Below are 23,270 nucleotides of genomic sequence, written 5' to 3' on the forward strand. Positions count from 1 at the left end.
ACTTAGTGATTTTGGAGTTTGGACCTTATACAATAATCTATGAAGCCTATAATATATACTTATATGTAATGAAAATTTTATGTCTTCTTGTGCACCACCAAAATGGGTCTAAAAGCATTGGATGTTTTACAATCATAAGAGTGGCTTTAGGTCCGATACTCCATCCATACATGAAGGAACTAGGATATTTGGAGCTCTGTCGGTCGTCAATGGTGTGGAATTGACTACGATAAAGGCGCCACAAAATAATAAACTCACCTACTTATCTAGATCTAATAACCGACAAATACATCTACATTTAATTATTTATTAGATGGAATAAAAACAAAATTATATATGTACATAAATGATGTGAAGAGAGGCACAAATAGATTTGCCGAAAGAGGAAAAAGAACCAGAAGCTTTGAAGAAAACCAATTTTTCTCACCATTTTTGACTCTTTCTCAGTCCGGTTCAATATATTCGAAGGGCAAGGAGTGAAGCTCAAGAAAAATTCAACTGGGTGTTTCAAGAGAGAGTGATTTTCTGGCGAATTTTCCGTGAAGTGTCTTTGAAAAATAACGAAAACCCAGTGGCATAATTTTCCATAGAAGCTCTGTTCGTGACTGGTAAGTGTACACTTACTCACTCAGATCTTGATGGATTTGTGTTTGGGCTTCGCTTGTGAGACTTCTGTGCTTGAATCTTTTTCCATTTTTCATTCTCACTCTTTTGTGTTATTAGATCCTCGCATTGTATTCCTTTAAATTTTCAGTCAGTAATGGTTTTTTTTTATTCATGGAATTTTGATAGTGTTTTTGCATAAATTGTGTGAATTTCCTCATGTTTATTGGGTTATATGGAAAGAGGAAGTCTCTGCATTGTAACTGATCTGTTTTGTGCATAAAATGATTGGAAATCCAGTCATTTGGGTTGTTTGGATTCAGACCCAGCTGAATCATGAGTAGCATGAATAGAATAGGCATCTTCGATTCAATGAACTGTTTACTTATAGAAAACTACATATAGATGCTAGCTGGGAGCCCTGATGTCAGATAATTTGATCAAAGATTTAGAAATTATAATTGATAATTTGTGAACGAGTTATTTTTTGCATTATAAATCGGTTATACTTATACCGATTGACAGAGAATTTGATTTCAATATGAATATTAGATAGGTTTGTTCCCTTATAGTTTCTCCTACATTTTCATTTGTGTAAAACTGATAAATTAGTTTTGTAACGATAGCCATATGTATGGCTCGAGGCTTTGATGTTTATTGTTGCGAGAATTACTCAATTGAAAGTTAATACTGCAATCATGATTCTGTATGAGCATATAATATAGCATTGATGCTAATATGGTTGTTTGTGCTTACTGTGTAATTGTTAATGGTCTCTTATATGCATTGCCGTTTGAAAACTAATGGGATAAATGATCTGCAGGTGTTCTACTATTGCTTTACTTTTACTGATTTATCTTAATGGCCAACAACGGTGTAAACCAGCCCTTGCTCTATGGATTAGTAGACTCGACAGCTAATACAGGAAACATAGTTGTTCCCAAGAGAAGACGATTTCGTCATTCTAGAAGTGCACCAGAAGCAGATTTAGTTTCACCAGATAATAATGGGAAAGGCTCAATTCCACGCTCCGAATCAACTCTCCGTAAAGTCCACCCAAATCTTAAGCTAGCAGCACTTTACTTTGCTGTGTACTTGGCTATTGGCACTATATGCTTTTACTTTGTGAGGAACGAAATCACTGGAATGAAAACAGATGGGCTTCTTGATGCTGTTTATTTCACAATAGTGACTATGACTACTGTTGGTTATGGTGATTTAGTCCCCGACAGTGCTCTCTCAAAGTTACTAGCCTGTGCTTTTGTCTTCTCTGGCATGGGTATAGTCGGAATGCTTCTGAGCAAGGGCGCAGATTATTTGGTCGAGAAGCAGGAAATATTGCTGTTTAAAACCGTACACAAGCATCAAAAAGTAGATCAAAATGAAATGCTGAAGGAGATTGAGTTCAGTAAGGTGAAATACAAGACCATAGTTACTTTTATACTTATGTTGGTCTTCATTATTGTTGGGACCATCTTCTTGGTTTTTGTTGAAGGTCTGAGCTTTGTCAATGCCTTCTATTGCGTATGTTCTACCATCACAACCCTTGGTTATGGAGATCAGAGCTTCTCAACCAAAGCAGGCCGTGTATTCGCCGTGTTTTGGATATTGTGCAGTACTATCTGTTTAGCTCTGTTTTATCTTTACATTGCCGAGCTTGCCACTGAAAACAGACAAAGAGCGCTCGCTAAATGGGTTCTCACTCGAAAGATGACAAACACAGATCTCGAAGCAGCTGACATGGATGATGATGGCGTTGTTCGGTACGCAGATTTTACTTATTTTTAAGCCTCAAATTTATGTCATATACGGCAAAGTTCCGATTTCCATAGCATTGCTCTATTTTTTATTTCTCTCATTTTTTTAACGTGTTTCTAGCTTACTACTGGAAGCTTATTACTGAAGCAGAGATGAGTAGCTTATTATTGAATGCCTAATATTGAAAGTTGAGTTGTTCTGAATCTAAAATAAAATCGCTCTTGCGCTTTTAGGGCTTCTGAGTTCATTATATACAAGCTGAAAGAGATGGGGAAGATTAGTGAAGAAGATATTTCACTTGTACTAGAGGAGTTTGAGGATCTTGATTTTGATCAGTCAGGAACCTTGTCAGCCTCAGACATCGTTCTTGCTCAAATGCCCCAAGCGGAACGGTAACTTCCTTCTACCATCTTGGATATAACTTGTGAAAACAATGTGACTTGTTTAAAGAGCCTACTTTGTATGTTATCAGTGCACCTATGTTATCTTATCTGCACTATATATATATATATATATCCGCATATAGTAGATATTGGCTCCTCATGTACAAAAACCTAATGAGAAGTATTGACTGTTGATGTAAGTGATCATTTGTTGTCGCGCTGATTTGCATTATGTTTGATTATGAACAGCCTGTAACGTCGTCGAGGACATGTTTATGTTCGATGGTTAACATGAATGAATAATTTTTAGCATGAATTGTAAGTTGATTTGATAAACAAGCCATAGAAAAACTCGCGCGGCTACGCGAGGCTTTGTGAATGGATTCGTTCGACGATCATGAGCATAATGCATGCCCTTTTGTACCTCTTCCACGCTTATTTCTGTTCGACAAGACAACCAGCTTGAGCTGCATTAAGACAGGAACAAGTGTTAAAACACTCAATTAGAGGTTATTGAGATTGTTTAACACTCAATTAGAGCTCGAGCTTTGACGTTTTTTAACGAGCTGAACCCGAGTTCAATTTTTTCAAGCCCTACAGAGCCCGAGTTTAAAAAGCTGAGCATGAGCATGTCGAAATCTAACTCGGCTCCGTCCATTTACACCCCTAATTTGTGAAGACAGACGAGAAATTCTAGTGAAGGCCTTACATATCCAGAAGTATAATCCTATCTCGGCCCACAGGCCCATAAACCATCAAAAGTGATGAATCCGACTACATCAAAACCAAATGATTGATTAATTTCACCAACTTGAAGTATTTTTTTTTTATCTCCAAAAAACCAAGCCCCTATTCCAAGTGGTTTTTAATTAATAATTTCACTATACTCTATAAAGAGATCTAAAAAAAGAGATAAAGTGGAGAACATGGGTTGCTCAGATAACACTCATGTATGTGGTATCTCATAAATGTCTCGAGTTCAAACTTCTCCATCCCTTTTTCCATTAATAAAGAAGAAGAAGAAGAAGAAGAAGAGATAAAGTGGGCTTAGTCTGTGAACTCGGCCCACACATAGTATCATGTTCAATGCCTCAATGGACCGACTCTGTTAGACAAAGTGGACCTAATAATTCTCTCATGAACCAGATAAAGTGGGCTTAGTTTTTGAGTCCGGCCCACAAATAATATCGTCTTCATAGACCGACTCTGTTACACCTTCAATGGCGTAGAAGCCTAAGCATTCTCTGGTCAGGCAAAGTTGGAGACCTGGAGCGGCGGCGGTAATGGCGCCTGTAAGGTCTAGAGGTGTTGTGGCAGCAGCCATCTCCATCTCCACGTCTATTGTAGTTTTCTCTTATTACTTCCTCTGGAACTATCAATCCAAGAAGAAAAAGAACCACTTGGCCCTCTCAAAGAAGAGGAGAGTAGGAAATGGAGTTGTTGATACAATTGGGAACACACCCTTGATTCGGATCAACAGCCTCTCTGATGCTACCGGCTGTGAAGTGAGTTCTCTCTTCAAAAGCTGTTACCTTTGCTTGATTTTTTGTTCTTGGTGTGTAATTGCTTTATCTTTAGCTGTTAGGAGCCGTAATCCTTACTTGCTCAATAAATATGTGTACTTACAAATGTGTATGCAATATACTGTTATCTTTGGATTGTGGTTCATGGGATTTTGGGAGGTTAAATCCAAAAGTAGTTGCTGAATGATGTTTTTATCTATTAGTTCATTAGGATCAGTGGGCTTGTGTGGAACCACTGATGGTGATGTGAATACTCAGAAATATCTGTTCAAGGTTACTAATCCTTTTATTTTTGATCCTCTATTCGGATTCTGAACGTGGGCAGTGAAACTTTTCATTACATTTTAGTCCCAAATGCTCTTTTTTGTGGATTAAAAGGTTCTTCGAGCATTTCTGCTGCTTTGATATAGGAAAATGCTTGAGACCCCCAATCTACGACCCCCATTCCATGTGGAAGTGTTGGATGTTAAGTGGTCCTACATGTGTGTTTATAATCAATGACAATCCCAGATGCCGCGTGGATTGGGGGTAAGATGGGGTCATAAATTGTGGTCCGTAGCGTTGCTCTTCCATTGCTTTGATTTTTTATTGTATTTGGTTTGTACAATATTATTCACATATCCAAGGACATATCTGTATGAGTTTCCTTTATGAAAAAAACTGAGCTTCTCTCAAGCAATTAGCTACGGGTTTATATTTCAATTGTCATGGTTATGAAACTGCTATTTCTTATTTGTGTAGAATTTCCAGTGCCGTGGTGGACAAATTGTTCCTTTAGTTTTTCTCTGACTCCTTTTTTGGTGGGTCCAGATTCTTGGGAAGTGTGAGTTTCTGAATCCTGGAGGGAGTGTGAAGGACAGAGTTGCTGTGAAAATTATTGAAGAGGTAATGATCTTAGTTTGATTCTCGCCATTTGGCTGGATGAAGCTCTTCATTCCTTCATTATTACCGCTCCGTCGATGAGAAACAAGTGAAAGGCAACTCTTATTCCCCTAATACTATTTTTCATTTAATTTTGTTTACGTTGTGAAGAAAATACGTACTGACAGATAAATGTGGTACTTCGACAAAGCAATTTTCCTAGTATATTCCCTTGAACAGCTATTTTGTGGATGTTAAATGATGAGAATATCAACGTAACATTTCATTCTATGTTACCGTACAGGCCCTGGAATCTGGGCAGCTAGCCCAAGGCGGTGTAGTAACTGAGGGAAGTGCTGGAAGCACTGCTATTAGCCTGGCTACAGTGGCTCCGGCATATGGATGCAAATGCCATGTGGTTATCCCGGATGATGTTGCTATTGAGAAGGTAATATGCAATGTATTTTGCAAAAGATAATGGATTATCTCCATAAAAAAATTATCACAATGAATTTATGTCTCATATTCTTGCCTCAGTTTTTGAGATAATATACCATCAAAAATAATAATAACGGATATTTTTAATGAACCATGATTTATAGAACATATAAAGTTGCTATTTTTGAGTCTTTGAATTGATCAGACATCGTTGTATACTTTTATCACAATGGTGACTTTGACTGACTTCATTTGGAGTGTATAATAGCTTATTCACCTCAGTTTCTTTTTCATCTTTCTTCTACATTCAAAAAAATAAATTATTCTGTTTTATTAAACTTCTCTTAGTCTCAAATTATTGAAGCCCTGGGAGCTACTGTTGAGAGGGTAAGACCGGTATCAATTACACATAGAGATCACTATGTCAATATTGCTCGGAGACGTGCTCTGGAAGCAAATGAGTTGGCTTCGAAGGACAGAAAGCCTAGCCAGACCAATGGCAAAGACACGGAGAAAATTAATGATTACAAATCTGAGGAAGAGAAACAAGGTTCAGTTTTTCCAAGTTCCTGTCGTGGTGGTTTCTTTGCTGATCAATTTGAAAACTTGGCAAACTTTCGAGCTCATTATGAGGGCACTGGGCCTGAGATCTGGGAACAAACAGGTGGTAACTTAGATGCATTTGTGGCGGCTGCTGGGACCGGTGGCACTGTGGCAGGTGTCTCGAGATTCCTCCAGGTCAAGTTTCCTCGCTCTTTCCTTATTCTTTCATTTGTGTTCATATATTGATCAGTTGTTATTATTTTTGAAAATCTCATGAATCTTTTCCTAAATCTTCAACAGGATCAGAACCCTAAAATCCAGAGCTTCCTTATAGACCCCCCTGGGTCTGGTTTGTACAACAAGGTAACGAGAGGAGTGATGTACACTAAAGAGGAGGCTGAAGGACGAAGGCTTAAGAATCCCTTTGACACTGTAACTGAAGGAATTGGAGTCAACAGATTAACACAGAATTTTATGATGGCAAAACTTGATGGGGCTTTCCGAGGCACGGATATGGAGGCGGTTGAAATGTCAAGGTCAGTCCAAGTTTTCTACCTGTATCTTCTGTGCCACTAGTGTTTGAGATGATGGGAAAAAATAGCTGTATGACTATTGTTTGAGAAGATAGAAACAATATGATATTTGGATCAAAACTGCTAATCTTTAAATATCTCTCTATATTTTGTTTCAAAGGCTGAAAGTTTTCTGTAGGTAATACATAAACAAGTTCGTCTAATCTTAACTTTCAGGAAATTTCTTATATATTGGTCTTGCTCATCGTTTGCAGGTTTCTTATGAAGAATGATGGGCTCTTTCTTGGGAGTTCTTCGGCCATGAATTGTATTGGGGCTGTAAGAGTGGCACAGTTGCTTGGTCCTGGTCACACAATTGTGACAATTCTCTGTGACAGTGGGATGAGACATCTCAGTAAGTTTCACAATCCCCAGTATCTGGTTCAGTTTGCTTTGACACCCAAAGCAACTGGCTTAGAGTTCCTTGACATCAAGTGAGCTCCATGCCTAGGACGAGCCTGTATATTTCTACGGATTTCAATCTTCATGCGGAGCAGCTAGGTTGTGTTTGTATCATAAATGGCTGCCTCCAGAGAGGTTTTCAGAAGATTTGGTTTTGACCATGAATGGAATTGGTGGCTTCATATAGGTCAAAACACAATTCCTTTACAAGAATTGATAGGTTAATAGTTACAATGTATTGTTTGTAACTACTATGATACACTATGATTACTTGACATCAAGTTGGATGCATACTTGTGATGAGATCTTGATTTCTGCCATTGATAGAGAATTTGAACATTTTTTGGCCAAGTTATTATGGAGTTTCTCTACCTTCTCCTCTATGAGAATTGATTAAGGGCACTTTGAATCTCAATCTGTATGTGCCATGGTAAGATCATTCTAACTAGTCAGAAAGGGACAATACTTTGCAGATATGGATCAAATACTGCACCCACAAGGAAGAAGGAAAATGGCACAACATTGGTAGAAATACTTGATTCAGACATAGGAAATTCACTGCAAATAAGCAATTATTGTGATGGTACATTACCTTATTTTGCTGGTCTGGCAGCAATCAAAGTCTATAATTATGGGTGCTAAACAAGTAAAAATCACTAGATAGATATCTTAAACTAACAGATACTCTGCTCACTGTGAGGACCACTTCTCAAAGTGTGACTCATGGCAGTGTGGGTCTAGCCATTCTCTAGGAGAATCCTTTGACATATTTGCAGTCACTTTCCCGGCAGCAACTTTACCTTCACCAACTAGCTCTCGCAGATTCTCTAGCTTATTCTCCCGGCCAGTCCCGCTGTTCCTCCTATCTGCTTCCTTCAGTTTCTGCTTGAACCGCTGCTTGCGGCTGAAGGTATTCAGCTCTTGCTGCTTTGCTTGAGAAGGAGGGGCACCGTACGGACCCAGGTAAATGTCCTCTTCTTTCTTATCCTGCACAAGAGAAGATGTTGCATGTACGATTTTCGCCAAACCTAGAATGTCGACGGATAAAATTTTATTGTATATAGTCTAAGCGCCAATAAATATGAATGCTAACATTACTTGCAGAGAAAAACAACACATTAGCAGCTCACCTTAGGAGAAAGAGGATTGGAGGCTTCTACTTCTGGAGCATCTGTTTTACTTTTCTCTTGATCTTCAATTCCCAGGCTCGGAATCACGAATCCATCAGTGTCTAACAACACCCAAAGATTTAGTTGGTATACTTTGAATGAAACTTAAATTACGGACTAAAAGGATGGTGAAGGATGTCACACATGGTATTACTTTCTCCATTAAAATATAAATGATCATTGCAACACATGAGCAGGATAAGGAGAATTGAAAAGAAAAAAATGGCAGACTTAAAATTACAAGAACTTCCATCTTTCTCTAAGTTGCAGCTTTAAAAAAACCATTTTGAAGTCAGTCAGGCTAACCAGGAGATTCAAATCAAGTATAACAGTACCCCATTAATACAGTTCTTCAAGAATATGCAAGAAAAACAAAGTACTAACATTCTAGCAATGCCTTTCCTTATTCACAAGTATAATAGGACCTCCATAAAATAAAATAAAAAAAACACTTTACTCAACTATGATGACAGGTTGGAAAATTAGCCAAAAAAACATATTTCTGGATTATGCATAAAAACAATAAGAGATTGTCTCAAAGAATACAACAAGGACGCCAACATGGTGCTGGAACTCCCGGCAATAGCGACATACCTAAAAAATGAAAACCGTTCTTTGAAGATGTGGTACAAAGAGACTCTAACATTCCCTCTTTACATACTTACATCAATCATTATTGTCGTTGCTTTAAAAGACAACGGAGATCAAGAGAGCAGCATGAAATACTAGAGGATACTGCATATTAACTTTGTGTATTGCATGAACAAAATTTTCAAATTAAAGAAATCTATTCACATGAAATGGTATCCAACAAAAAGGGTAGGGCAAATGAAATTCCAGAGCAAATTGACAAAACAGCAAAGTGTAAGTTAAACAGAGAGTATGCAACTATAGTGACACAGATGAGATAAACGAAATATGTCTATGGTTGCAAGTTTCAGAAAGAAAATATAAGCCTTAATAATAAGGCCTTGCATTTTCGAAGCTTATTGCAGATGAGCATGAATGCTGATAAAAATCATTCTGTAAGACGTGCTACAGAAAAAGAATATCATTTACTGCATACGTGCTCTCTGGACAGCAACAACTGAAAACACATCGATCTACAATTAGGAAAAGCATCACATTGTTTTCCGTATATCTCCAGTCAATCCTGATTACCAATTTTCCGCCCCACTCTATTTTCAAGAAAAGGTCTTCCTGGCGAAACCAGATGCATGTTAACATATTTTAACGTGTGATTGTAATTCTGAACGCGACACATCATAGAATAGCATAAATAGTCCAAATCGTTTATTAGACGCTCTCATTATACGAATACATTATAAGTAACCTAACAGAACTTCCGTATCAAGATTTCTTTCACCCATAAAAAGCTCTAGTTTTATCAATATCGACACTGCCATACTGGTATTAATTAGAAGCCAACAACTGGCATGCAAGTCTAATATCCTTCTGAATTTAAGCAATATCCCTGCATGACAAACTTTTTAACAAAGTTTTAACTCCTTATAAGGAAAATACAACTAAAGCTACTACTTTAGCCCATGTTCACTCGTAAAAGTAACTAACATCCTCAAGTGTAGCCCCCTTACCTCTCCCTAATACCTGTAAGCACCCTGATATTTCTCATATTGAATCAAATATTAGAGGCATATTTCTTGTATCAAAAGAAGTACATGATGCGACTGATAAATGTTTTCACGCTCGCTAAAACATCATAAGAGAAAACAATAGCAATGGAACAATATAGGATGTATTCATCAGAAAATATAAAGTAAATAAAAAACCCAAATCCCAGCTAGAATCTATACAAAAACTCAATCAAATTGTAATCACAAAGTTCAAAAAGAATCTAAACCAACACATTCATCAATCAGAATTATTACAAATCAAAAACTAACAATATCCACACTTGAACTTCGACAAATTTCTAATTCTCTACAATGACAGTATTGTAAAAATTCAATAATATTTCTGAGGCACATTTCATCTCAAATGCGAATAGTAGTAGAATTTCAAACCAAAACAAAGCTTGTTTCTTTGTGGTCAGTTTGTTGTTGAGAAGCATTGCTTTCTATTTGAAACTTAATACTTCTAGCATTATATTGGAACCCATGTATCTAATAAAACCTACTCCTCCAAAAACCAATAAAGCCAATGTTTCAAAGCATCAAATTGGCCACAATCAACAAACTTTTTTCTGTCCATTAAATTTTCTCCATGAATCTCTCGGATACAGACAGGAATCTCAATCAACGAAAAAATGATGGAGAACATTACCCCATTCATCATCTTCTTCAACGACTGGGGGAGTGTTGTGTGCTGGAGATGGGTCCATAGGACGCTGATGATCATGGATTAGACCTTCCACAGGGCACTACAGCCCGGAACAGGTGGCAGAAAATACACCGGAAGGAAAAACCGGACACAACCTTGTTTGTTCAGATGGATGAACGCGAAAGCTCTTCAACCAAAGAGAGAAATATGCTGAGAATATTTTTGGTAATAAAACAGAGAAGACGCGATGATGAAGTGACTTGGGCAGCATCAAAATGGGCCCAAGTCCAATACTTCAAAAGGAAGCCCAAACCACCAAAAACTTTATGGACTTGTGCATTGGGATGGAAGAGACCAGCCAGGCGGCCCAACCAACAAAGCCTAATTAAGCCCAATTTAAATAGTGGCTCAAATTTTTTTAAAACGAAAATCCGCCTAAGAGATAACCTACCTCGAGTGAGTCTAACTTTATGCCGTCAAAACTCAACGCACGGTCACAAAATATTGCTCTCAGTGAAAAATCAAATACACAACCTTCCAAATCCAACTAAGAAAGCAATCAGTTCGCTTTTCGATTGGAATCGAAGTAGCGAATAGATCCATAGATATTGTACTTCCAAACAAATTTAGAGAAATAAAATGAAAATAGTTATTTTTTACGAGTGTTCACCAATTGGGTCTAGTGTGTTTCAACACTGGATCTCCCCCGAATCCGTTCCATGACGCCCTTGCCAAAAATTATTGCATTAAACAACAAGAATTAGATTAGTACAATAAAGAGGCAATTGTTAACTATGACAAATGTATTGATAATATCTTGTAAACATAGCACATTCAAATTCCGCCGACAAGGGGACCAAAGCCTCTATTGAAATCTCTCTTTATTTTTTTGAATTTGCTTACTTTGTTTGCTTGTGTAGAAAGACAGGGAAATTTATGGTAATATGCCATTATCTGTCAAGAAAATTTATGTAAAGTCATGGGCCTCCATTGGGACATGGAAGATGCATGCATAGGGGGGAAAATGGGGCAGTATTATTACATTTTGATGGCATAATTGCAGACAATAAATAATGGGTCATCATTACAACTGACTTCTGTTCATTTTAATTATTGTGTCCAGAAACTGAATTTTGATTTTCCCAGGGGAAAAAAAACTGATTTATGGGCCTCAAAAAGAAATTTGATTTTATTTGCGAAAATGATAGGTTTTTTTTTTAAAGTCATATATACTTTTTTTATCAAGAATAACTCTATAGGAATGTCATTTGAACAGTCCACTAAGATCAAACTCAAGTTGGATTGGACATGCGCAAACCAACTTGATAAATTAATTGGGCTGAGACCCTGCTTAAATCAACTTAGAATCAAAATTCTGATCTTGAGTGAAGAATTTACATCTTAAATTCGAGGAGATAATGTAGGATTATGCTATTGAAGAGAGAATCGATTATTATGCTATTGTTTTCACCATACAGTCAGTACTGTAAATGGTCTTTTGTTTGGTTTTGAAAAAAGTGAGAACTTGAAAACTATAAAAATGGAAAGAACGTTTATGTCTGCATAGATTTCACACTGCCATGTGCTGTACTCAGAGTTGCAGATAAGAACAAACTATTGAAGTTGAATAGAGAAAAGTCAGAAAACAGAAGACCCAGCTGTTTGTTTGGAGGGAAAGAGAGGGATATTAGTGGAAAATCTCACACAAGAAGCTTGGGGAACTTCCTTCAATCTTCTGTAGATTCATTTCCTTTTGATGGGTCTGCAACAAAATCACCAGACACAGAAAATTTTGTAACTTTCTGTCCTTCTCTGAAGTGGGTATTCCTTCCATAAATTATCTGCTACATTTTTCTGATCTGAACATGGTGAAACACACATTGCTTTGTGTTGCAGTCTTTGTTCCTTGTCTACTATTTCTACTCACTTGTTCCACAAATTTTTGGTTCTCTTCTCTGCTTCTCACAATCCCTATTTTGATTATTCCAACAACAGTTTTTCTATTCAAACCCACAAAGAAAAAAGTTACTGTGAGTGAAAATCCATCTCGAGATGAGCAAGTCAGTTCCAGACCCATTTCTTTTCCTGAAGAGAGAATTGAAGATGAAAGTCAAGTTTCCCAGGAAAGTGATGGAGATGGCAATATGCTTGAGTACCAAGTTGACTCACTAGATTTTCCATCAGACAGTGAAAGTTCTGATGAGTTGTTGACAAGTGAAGGCATTGAGCTCAACTGGGTTGGTTCCAACAATGTTGGCCAATTTCTTGCAATCTCTGAAGAAGAAGATGATGGTGATGATGATGATGGTCTCATTGAAATCAATCTTCCAGGGAATGATTTGATTGAAGGGTACAAGCAAGACTTGGAAGATTTCTTGCCAGAATCTGTTTTCCAGCAGCAAGGTCTAATGGAGCTATTGGCAGAGCTTAATAAGGTCACAGAAGAAGATAACCTTATTGAAATTGACCTCTCCATGGGCTCTATTAAGTGTCCAATGTTTGAAGTTGAAGCATAAGATATTCATGGGCCTTGTTTTGTTTCTTATATTATATTTTCTTCTAGCATACACTAGACTAGACAATCAAAAGACTGAAATAGTCCTTAAAACAGTTTTTGATGTCCTTGTGTACTAAATGAGACATCCCTGAGTTTAGTCTATGATATGCAAAAGGATGTTGTTATTGACACCCCTCCTTATTTTGTAAACTCTCTTTTTAGAAAGGTCACTATGACAAAGTTATCAATCTTGTCAATTGTTTTAAATTTATTTCAATCATCTTTTCCATCAATCTTGTCATGTCAGTTTTTTAAAAATAAAAATGAAAAATGTAAATTAATGGTATGCACATGATGTCAGACTGTTAGTCTATGTGCGTATTATGTGAAGTTTGAATAGTGCGCCCAACCTCATTCAGTATAATTATATCAATTTCTATCTTCAATACTGCATACCCCAATCATGTATTTTTTTCCCTTATAATCACATTTATCCTCTCACTCAATATAACTATAGACATTTATATCTTTAATTCTACCTATACCAACCCTATCCTTCTTTTTTTTTTTGCTAATAATCACCCTTCTCCCATCCGAGGTTGAGAAAAAATGGATAATGAATGGTGGGAGATTACATTAAATATCTAAGTCGTCACATGAATCATCTATTTTTTTGAAATTAAGACAAAAGTTTCTACCTCTCTTATTTTGTCACGTCAATAATCATTTTACTTTTGAAATTAAGAAGACAAAAAAAGGTCCTCATTTTTTTTGAATTGCAGACAAAAAAGGTCACAAAACTGAGGTCATTTCATAAAGCAATAACGAATGTCAGAGAATATGTCATAATAGGGGGGTGAAACAAACAAATTAGAGGGTGTGAATGGTCCCACTGTATGCAAAATGCCCAAACTTCTTCAATGTGACACGAGACTTTTCAACTAGTTGTAGTGATGCCTAGTTGGTGAATCTCTCTAGACCAAACTGTATGGACTTGGGAGACCTCAAATTCGATTTTCACTAGGAGTAATATCTTTGTGGCCTCACCTAGGTTTTGATTTAACTTATCCTGTCGTCAGGTAAGAAACTTACGAACATGACGGCTCGATTTTAGACCTATTTGAATGTCCGAAGAACAAGCTTGTATGATATCGTTATAGGTTAAAAAAAAGTGACTTAACAAGTTTCCCATTGATGGTAGGGGCCAAAGTATCAATTTGTATGAAAGGTTATTGCCTTATTGGACATAATTGATTTTGGGTCTAGGCCCAATTTGGCCCATCCTAATAGGGTCTAATGCCGATATGTTTCAAGCAAGTAAAGTAATGAGTAAATTGGGCCCAATGTCCGCTATTTGCAAGATTATTAACACATGATCCAATGACAAGATAAAAGCTGAAGCCCAACGTCAAGCCCATCAAGATTGTGTCAAGAATTTTCAGTTATTACTTATTATTTTATTTATAGTTTAGTTATATTTTCCGTACATAAATTCGTAAGTGGGTCCACTTTATTCGCTAGATGGGGCCCACTTGAGAAGAATATTGAACCACATCCGTCCATCTAACGTATTCCCTCCTGGAACTAATCTCAACCGTCGATCGACTCTCATATCGAACCTACACATCTGACAGTCCGGGCCAACGTGGCATTTAACTGCATTTAAAATCCGCATTTCAAGTCCGCGCGAGATATATTAAACGACCGGGATACAGGGAGAGAGAGAGAGTGTGTGATGAGTTTCGAAGCTCGAAGGAATTCTTTCTTTCTATCAACGGAGTTTTCTGAAATCAAGACGTTGAAGAGCCTGTAAATCTCTGTAAGTTCCATGTCGAAATACGTATGAATTTATGTAATTATGTTATATTTCCGGCATGTATACTGTGATTAGCAATTGATGAGGAATTATGTGCTCGGTAGTTTTGTTTTCTGGCTATTTGTAGGTCAAAGTTGTTGAGCTGAGCTTAGGGTTCTTAAACGTATGTGAAAAAATTTCTCTAAATTTGGGCTCTTTTAGCTGTTTTTTTGTATTCTGTTCTGCTTGTTGATTGCAGCTTTTGTTAGCTCTATTTGGCTGCTGATAAAATTTAGGACTTGGAGGAAAGTTTTGGGATTTTGTTTTGGGAACTATTTAGTTGTAAGAAATTTTCGTTTTGGATGGTGTAATTAAGTATAAATGGAAGTTTTTTGCGCATTTTTTGGTTTTTATTTCTATTCTACAGTTTCAAATCTAAGTGAGTCTTTTTGCTGTTTTGTTTTCAAAATGAGTTATCAGTTTTGGTTTATGTGGAAATGCATGAAAACTCTGAATACTGAATTTAAGTGCTCAAGTACTTCTGTGTAATTTTGCACCTGATTTTTTGGGACGAGGTCTTACATTCGTTAGAGCTAGAAATTGATGGAAAGTCGGCTTCTGTACATCTTCTTTTTTGTTACGGCTAAAATTTATACATTGCATTTTATTGGGAAATTTAAGAACTGTTTATGTGATAATTTTTATTTATTCATTTTTTTTTTCCAATTCCATACGTTGCCTTTTCTGTTAATTTGCAGGATGGGTTATTCCAATGAATTTTTATGGTTAGAGTAGTGTTTTCTTGAGTTGTATATCATCCAGGGGTGTCGCATTTGAGCATCCTGGAATTGGTCGTGTGGTTATAAAGTTTCATATATTTGGGACAATTGATTTTCCTTTTGTCTTGGTGAAAAAGTTCTACTAGAATACTAAATGTTATTGATTCACTGTTTGTGTTCAACTTTTTTAGCCTTTTCCCCCCCTAAGAGAACATGTTCAAGAACTGAGTATTCTACTTTCTTAGGGTTCAATCTTGGGAAGGAACTGGATTTTAGAAATATATTCAAAGTGTAATGAAGTTTTAGACATGTGTCAAGGGAAATTGGTGTTGTGAAAAATACAATCATGGGTTGGGGAGTATTTTTTCTTTAACCTTTTCCATAACAAAGAAATTATCCGCTCCAGCCATGCGGTTGGGGCTAACATCCCATTTTTTGTCCAGTCTTTCATTTTTATTGAGGATTTTTTTAAAATGATCAGCAGGTTACTGCTATGTGAACTTAACAATGTGTCTTTTGTGAGAGGCAATTGAAGTTTTTTTGCTGAAGCAGTAAAATTGAATTTGGCCAGGTATGGGTGAGGGAGATTCAAAGACTGAGGTGCCAGACTCATCAGCAAATGGGAATTGTATGCCGGATAAGGTAGATGAAGTTGTGACTAAGAAAGAGCAGGAAAGTGATGGCGTGGAAGAAATGGAAGAAGTTGAGGAAAGAGTTGAGAAAGTTGTGACTGAGAAAATGGATGACGACCAACACACAAACGAAGGCCGAGAAAGCAATGGCATGGCGAAAAAAGTAGAAGAAGAGAAAGAGAACCCAAAGGCCGAATCTATAGAAAAAGATAGTGCTCATCAGGATACTGAAGAGGAGGAGGAACCGAAGGCTGAATCAATGGAACAAGATATTGGCCCAGCAGAAAACCGAGATACTGAAGAAAAGGAGGAAGCTAAAGAAGAGGCAGAAGAGAAGGTTGATGGGTCCGGTGCTGAAGAAGAAGAGAAAGTTGATGCATCCAATGTTGAACAAGAAAAGAAGACAGAAAACAATGAGGAAGAGAAAGGGCCAAAGAAACGTGGGAAAGAAAGGAGTGGTAGTCGAAAGAAGGGTGCTGGGGCGAAAGTGAAAGACAATAGGAAGGCTGTAAAGGAGAAGGAGCCAGAGCAAAGAACACCTGCTACGGATCGCCCTGTACGAGAGCGGAAATCTGTTGAAAGGCTGGTGGCATCTATAGAGAGAGATGCTGTCAAGGACTTCCTAATTGAAAAGGTGGTCACTTTTGCTCCTTTGATTTTTTCCGTATGTTTCACGGGGATTTATCTTATTCATGGTCTATTTTGAAAATTGCAGGGTCGTGGCATCCCCCTGAAAGATATACCTAATGGTTTGGTTCTTATTCCTTTTCTTTGTCTGTTTTCATGTTCCTTTTATGTTCATGGGCACTTAAGCTGAATAATTTTCCACTCGTCAGTGTGTTGTTGTTCTGCTGGATTTAGTCTACTTTCTCACATGATTCTTCTATAGATTGAAAATTGGCATTGTTGTTTTGAATTGTGGGATTTTGGTGCTTGTTCGGTCCTTGGGTTGATGACAATATTAACATGTAATTCACAATGAGAATGGGTAGTGCTTATCCATGTTGTTCTTTTGGACTTTGTATTTTATGATCTTTGATACACTTCTTAGGTTTTGTAGGATTGTGTTGTTGGTCTAGTGTATTTAGTCTACTTTCTCTCATGATTCTTCTGTAGCAAATGGATTGAAAATTGGCATTGTTTTTTTGAATTGTGGAATTTTGGTGCTTGTTCAGTCCCTGGGTTGATGACAATATTAACATGTAATTCACAATGGATGGTGCCTATCCCTGTCATTCGTCTGGTTTCCTTTTTTTTTTTTTTTGTGATCTTTGATACAGTTCTTAGTTTTTAGGCACTTGGTGTTGGGATATTTAATACCTTTCAATCAGTCTTCAAATTAAGAGGGAGAAACATAGTTATGACTTCTATTGCAGACTTTAATATGACGATTGATGGAGAAGATGAAAAGAGAATACAAAATTGAAAATTGGATTTCATCTATTTATGATGTGAAGTTGCAGTAAAGCACATGGAAATGATTTCTTTTTTTCCCACCACCAACAACAGAATTTAGGATCTTGACAGTATAACAGGATAGTCCCAGTTTAGTGTGCCCTTTGATGGCAAGAACCCAATGCACGAGAATGTATCTAAGCCTTTCCTACCATAAGCTGCCAAGCTTGAATAAAGACCGATGCTTCTATGGTCTAGCATATAGTCTGAAAAGCTTATGAGCAGTGCTTCCAAATGACCATGCATCTTGCATCATGTTGATATCATTCAGACATTCACATACCAAAAAAAATGTTGATATCGTTTTAAAAGTGACTTTAAACTTCCTATTTACTTTATTTATTTCGTTTTGAAAATTTTCCATTCCGTGCTTGTATTGTCGAAATTTTAATATGCAATATGTCTTAACTATCATTGGTAGCAGTTCTTAAGAGTTTCAGGTAAAATCTTCAAAGCAAAAGAACATATAGCCCCTGATTTCTGCCTCTTAAGATCTAGCAAAATTAGTGATAATTTTTTCGTGTGGTCTGAAAATCGTTTTGGGGAGCTATTGAACAGGTCCAATAATGCTTCTTTTAGGATTTTGGGGTCAAATGGAATGTCAAGTCTTAATCATATTCTTGGCTGCCTACATAGGACATTGCTTATTGTTTCAATAGTGTATTCATCCCTGTATCTGGTCCAAATTATTCTTCATTTGCTTTTCTGTAATGTAATATTTTGATGTTCGTTGAAAAGTTAGGGCATTCTTTTTTTTTGTGACTCTTTTGGTATGTAAATTCATTCTTGTGGAGTGTCAAAAGAGGCTAATAATCTCTGACTACTTTTTATGCTACAGTGGCATTTAAATTATCAAGAAGAAAGATTGATGACACCTTCAAATTGCTGCATTCAATTCTCTTTGCAAGGAGAGGGAAGGTAATATTAAAATCCTGTTGACCCTGGCATTTTCTGCCATGGTTCTATAATTCTTGTTCACTTCATTCCTACCCCTTTTTATTGGCTGTTATGCATTTCACCTTCCAGTCTCTGACACCACCACCCAACATTGTGCACTGAGTTTTTTTAAAAAAAATAAACAACTCTCGTGCACAATACTTCCGTAGTGGGCGGGGTCGGAGACAAGTAGGATGTACACAGACCTTACTCCCACATAATATGTGAAGAGGCTGTTTCAAGTAATCGAATTATTACTTGTGACATCTAGGTTGCATCCCTGCAACTCTACTTTTGGGCCATATGTTCAACTGTGAGTTTGAGTTTTATATTATATCCACGTGACTTGAACATGCACTACACCTACCTATACATTTTATACTATGAAAATTCAGTTATTAGATTCTTGCAGTGTGCTAATTTTGATTTCTTTATGTCATTTTTTGCTTTTGCAGGTAGTTCAGATCAAGAGTAATATATCCCGTTTTTCTGGTTTTGTGTGGCATGAAAATGAGGTAAACAGATGATCTCTTACGTAAGAAAGAGAATTTCATCTAGATTCAGTGTTACGGTATTTGCAAGATATATGTTCAAGGCTTTGGATTTAATGGATTATTACTTAGCTGTAGTTGGTTGAATTGAATATTCATATTAATTGTGAGACCTGATTGACCACTTGGTGCTTCTGCCATTCTTCCAGGAAAAGCAAAAGACAAGGGTAAAGGAAAAGCTCGACAAGTGTAATAAAGAGAAGTTGTTGGAGTTTTGTGATATACTGGACATATTTGTTGCCAAGGCTACTACAAAGAAGGTAGGTTGGTTAAATACTGCTGTAAGTTTCAGTTGTTTGTTTTGTCCAATGCGGTTATATTTTCTTATCAAGTCCTGTAATTTTGTCTATACCTGAAATTAGCAACTACTAATTAGGAAAAACCCTTTTTGTTTTCGATGGTTTGTTTTCTTCTACATGCTATGCAAATGGACTCTTTAGAGATTTGACCACTTTGAACTTGTAGTGAAGCACAAAAACCTGGTAACTGGCACCAAGAACCTGTTAATGAGTTAATCGATCCAGTTGTGGTTGAATCATTTATACTGTATCGTTTTAACTTTGGTGTCTGGTGTTCTCAATTTTTCATAATTTCATTCTGGACCCAAGAGGTCCTATCAGTGCAACTTTTCCCTTGAAATGAGTTTGCATACATTCATTTTGTTGAACATATTAAGGGATATTACATTAATGATTATAAAATATGGGCATGTAGGAAGATATTATTACAAAGTTGATGGACTTTTTGGTTGCCCCTCATGCTACAACAGATGTGCTTCTTGCAGAGAAGGAGAAGGTTTGTTTATTTTATTTGGTAGCATTTTCCAAGATTTCCTTTTTTTGGATGTAAAGAATTGCTTCTTGCTCCAGCGTTCTTTTGACATTTTTTGTGCCTCTTCAATATTTAGCCAAGTAAGGGCCAAAAGCGCAAGAGGGTGACCAAAACTTCACCAAAATCTGGAATTGAATCTTCAAAACGATCAGCAAAGGTATTATATCCTTCCTTGCCTTTCATCCATGTAGTTGAAAAAGTTTCTTCAGGGTGTTTCATTGTCATGGAAGGGTCTGACATGAATTGGTGTGGGCTGGAATCATGAATGGGGACCATGTGGTTATCACAGGGTTGGAACTGGATGCTTGCTCGTCATGTATTGACTAGCTAAATGCAAAAAGGGTTCTTTGCGACAAGGCTTCTTAGGAGGTTCTGTGGTTATTGTTCATGTCTAGTGTCCATTCAAAAACATAGTAGAAATTTTATATCCAATCAGTATGTGAAAGGAACTCACTTCAACAGCATTGTATTTGCCATTCTGTTGCAGTGTGAATCATATTGTATTGGTTCTGAACTGACAATGGTATGGTTTATAGTCCTTCGTTTTCCTTGTCCATGTGTACAGAGGGCAGGAAGCACCAGTTGCATGCTAGCTGTAGAAAGCTTTTTTATCTGTACATGCGTGTGCTGTGGGATTTGTATAAACCTTTACAATCCTGTGCTGTTGTATTTTCTCAGATTGGTTTCTTTTCCTAATTTGCAGTCTTCAAGGAAATCTGAGGATGCGTCGAAGTCAGAGAAAAAGAGTTCTGTTGATACAGAAGATTCAGAAGAGGAAGTAGAAGAAAAAGATGAAGAAGAACAGAGAGAAGGGGAAAACGGGAATAATGTTACTGAAAAATCAGATGATGAGATGCTTGAGCATTCTGCGAGTGAGGAGAAAGACGAATCTGAAGATAATTCTGAAGAGGACACAAGGAGAAACAAAAGCAGTTCCAAATCTCCTGCCCAAAAGAAGGTACCTGCTGGAAAGTCCAGAAGAAAGGTGATCACAGTGTCGAATAAAACTAGTTCACCATTTAAAAGGACACCTAAAATGTCATCATCAAAACGCTCTAAGGCTGATGATGAAAGTGATGCAAGGACAAAGGTTTCCTCAAGGAAGAAGATTGAAAAAGTAGTGGAGGATGAGAAATCAACTCCAAGGAAATCTGCATCAAAGGAGAAAACTGGTAAAGTTACTTCTTTTGCGATTGTCTCGTGATCGAATCTTCTTATCCCAAAAGTTAGAGTAATGGTGATTTTTTTTTGCCAGAATAGTTGTTTCTTAGTTTGTCATCATCCAATTCCTTCAATATTTTCCTGAATTTTCCTTTCATTCAAATTAGCGTTTTTACTGGTTTTTCCCAATGAGATGCTCATCTGAAGGCATTGTTTCTCATCATCAATTGGCAACATAATGAAAATGGTTCTTGCTTTTCTGAAGGTAAAAATGTGACAAAAAGGAAGGAGAAAGCAAAAGTGAATAAGCCTCCAAGTGATGGTCAGCTTAGAGATGCCATTTGTGATATTCTTAAAGAAGTGGACTTTAATATGGTAAGATTCATTAGTGACTTTGCGTCTAGTGCTTCTTACTATTCTTAGAAGAGATAAACGATGAAGTATCACTTGATATGTTTCTGAGGTCTTAAGCCTACCTCAAAGCTGATTGCAATCTGGTTATGGGCTGCTGTAAAGTTCCTTCCTAGTTTATTGCACATAATGAGTTTCTGAAAATTTTGTATCATTTTGTCTTGCAGGCGACATTCACCGACATTCTGAAGCAACTTGGTATGCATTCAAAATTTTAAAATCCTTTCAAATTTGTGAAAATTTGAGTTAGATATGATTTCTAAAACATCGGTCCCATCTATTAGAGATCTGCTCATTTGGGGGGGCACAGAGAATTTTATCCATATGTTTTATTATCATTCATCTTGTGTACTTTTTTGGATGACCATGTTCGACTCTGGTAGATTATGAAAAGTGGTATTCCCTGCAATCAAAATTTGTTAAACATTAACTCATTGAAATTTATCCATCACTCTAAACTCTAAAGTTATTGGGCCATTTTTCAGCTGGGCAGTTCAATACAGATCTCACCCCAAGAAAGTCATCCATAAAGCTCATGATCCAGGAAGAACTTACGAAACTAGCCGACGAGGTAGATGATGAAGATGGAGAAGATGCAGTAGCTACTGGCCAAGAGAATGAAGCCTCACCTGCTGAAGTGAAAGTTCAGTAATTACTAGTTAACATGCCCTCTTTTACATTCACTTCAGCAGTTGTCTATGAACTGTTTAGGCACTTACAAAATAACTGTAGTCTATTTATGGATAGTGTTCATTTTGCCTGTAAGCAAAGTAGGATTTCTTAGAAACCTGTAAGAGGAAGTGAAGCTGCTCGAGCAAGGCCGCCGAGCTGCAGTTTCGTAGATGTTTTAAATTGTTACTTTTGTACACGTGAACGTATAATGTAACTTACCTTTTGTATGACATACTGGAAACTTGGGTTTTCCTTCTCTTTTGGTGTCTCTTTTCTTAGCAACTAACGCATGTGGTGATGCTCCATTGATTGAACAATAGATGATGACTTTGCTGTGTTGGTCAGGGCAAGGCGTAATCCATCTGTTATATATGGGGCCAGGATTGTTTTCTAACACTTTTAATATCGATGTAGCTCTCATTTTTCAATGGAGTTTACTGCGAGCCTTTGTCACTGGTTGAACCCCAGACCACTCCATCTGTAGGTGTAGGTGTAACGGTATGCTCCTCCGCACTAGTAATACTTTGTCTGTTTTGGGTTAATCCATACTAACCCGCAAGGTTTTGTCTTCTTAGGTCTAGTATCGGCTCATATTAGTTTGACCCAACAAAATACTTGTTATTAATTTGGAAGTTTAACCTTTTATAATTTGTATTTCACATCTTCTCCTGAGCGATGTGAGACAAGAGACTTAGTCTCATCTTCACTCGGTAGCTCTCTAAGCACCACCAAGCTTGACACTGTAGAGGCTTGTGGTCCCGTCCACCTGAGCCGGTGCTACATTAGGTGTTTGAATACCGATGTAGCTGGTTTTGGGTACATTTGTCCTTCCTCAAGCCTTGGCCCTTTGTTGGTCTGGGAGTCTGGACATCTTTCAGGCTTCTTTGATATTGGATTGTCGTGCTAGTACCATACATGAGGAGTAATGGAAGGCTCAAGATCATACATTCATGGTGGGGCAATATGTTCATATATAAGCATTGAACTGTGTATAAACTAGGCTTCAAGAAGCACAGAG

General features: G+C 37.1%; 5 protein-coding genes across 6 annotated transcripts; 4 read left to right on the forward strand and 1 right to left on the reverse strand.

Moving 5' to 3' along the window:
• The first annotated feature begins 360 nt into the window (after positions 1 to 360).
• LOC119988550 (two-pore potassium channel 1-like) lies at positions 361 to 2,961 on the forward strand. Its single transcript, XM_038833624.1, has 3 exons — positions 361 to 608; positions 1,427 to 2,366; positions 2,595 to 2,961. Exons 2-3 carry the CDS (start codon positions 1,465 to 1,467, stop codon positions 2,755 to 2,757), a joined length of 1,065 nt encoding a protein of 354 aa, XP_038689552.1. The 5' UTR covers positions 361 to 608; positions 1,427 to 1,464; the 3' UTR covers positions 2,758 to 2,961.
• A 1,000-nt stretch (positions 2,962 to 3,961) lies between these two features.
• Positions 3,962 to 7,122, forward strand: LOC119989633 (cysteine synthase 2). Its single transcript, XM_038835284.1, has 6 exons — positions 3,962 to 4,249; positions 5,078 to 5,152; positions 5,433 to 5,576; positions 5,915 to 6,304; positions 6,410 to 6,645; positions 6,897 to 7,122. Exons 1-6 carry the CDS (start codon positions 4,028 to 4,030, stop codon positions 7,117 to 7,119), a joined length of 1,290 nt encoding a protein of 429 aa, XP_038691212.1. The 5' UTR covers positions 3,962 to 4,027; the 3' UTR covers positions 7,120 to 7,122.
• Positions 7,123 to 7,584: 462 nt separating this feature from the next.
• Positions 7,585 to 10,751, reverse strand: LOC119989634. Its single transcript, XM_038835285.1, has 3 exons — positions 10,536 to 10,751; positions 8,214 to 8,314; positions 7,585 to 8,070 (listed from the first exon to the last, which is right to left on the reverse strand). Exons 1-3 carry the CDS (start codon positions 10,591 to 10,593, stop codon positions 7,774 to 7,776), a joined length of 456 nt encoding a protein of 151 aa, XP_038691213.1. The 5' UTR covers positions 10,594 to 10,751; the 3' UTR covers positions 7,585 to 7,773.
• Positions 10,752 to 11,998: 1,247 nt separating this feature from the next.
• On the forward strand, positions 11,999 to 13,286 carry LOC119989656. Its single transcript, XM_038835315.1, has one exon. It carries the CDS (start codon positions 12,398 to 12,400, stop codon positions 13,046 to 13,048), a length of 651 nt encoding a protein of 216 aa, XP_038691243.1. The 5' UTR covers positions 11,999 to 12,397; the 3' UTR covers positions 13,049 to 13,286.
• Positions 13,287 to 14,704: 1,418 nt separating this feature from the next.
• Positions 14,705 to 22,510, forward strand: LOC119989566 (glutamic acid-rich protein-like). 2 transcript variants are annotated; one of them, XM_038835174.1, is made up of 12 exons: positions 14,705 to 14,848; positions 16,175 to 16,869; positions 16,951 to 16,984; positions 18,529 to 18,608; positions 19,082 to 19,141; positions 19,327 to 19,437; positions 19,892 to 19,972; positions 20,085 to 20,165; positions 20,712 to 21,180; positions 21,435 to 21,544; positions 21,748 to 21,778; positions 22,066 to 22,510. In XM_038835174.1, the coding sequence occupies exons 2-12, from the start codon at positions 16,177 to 16,179 to the stop codon at positions 22,230 to 22,232; spliced, it is 1,917 nt and encodes a 638-aa protein (XP_038691102.1). In that variant the 5' UTR covers positions 14,705 to 14,848; positions 16,175 to 16,176; the 3' UTR covers positions 22,233 to 22,510. The 2 variants fall into 2 exon arrangements, with proteins under 2 accessions (XP_038691102.1, XP_038691103.1); XM_038835175.1 differs by having other exon boundaries at positions 14,746 to 14,848; positions 16,085 to 16,869.
• Positions 22,511 to 23,270: the final 760 nt, after the last annotated feature.

This window comes from Tripterygium wilfordii, chromosome 21 (genome assembly GCF_013401445.1).
Source record: "Tripterygium wilfordii isolate XIE 37 chromosome 21, ASM1340144v1, whole genome shotgun sequence".
NCBI lineage: Eukaryota > Viridiplantae > Streptophyta > Magnoliopsida > Celastrales > Celastraceae > Tripterygium > Tripterygium wilfordii.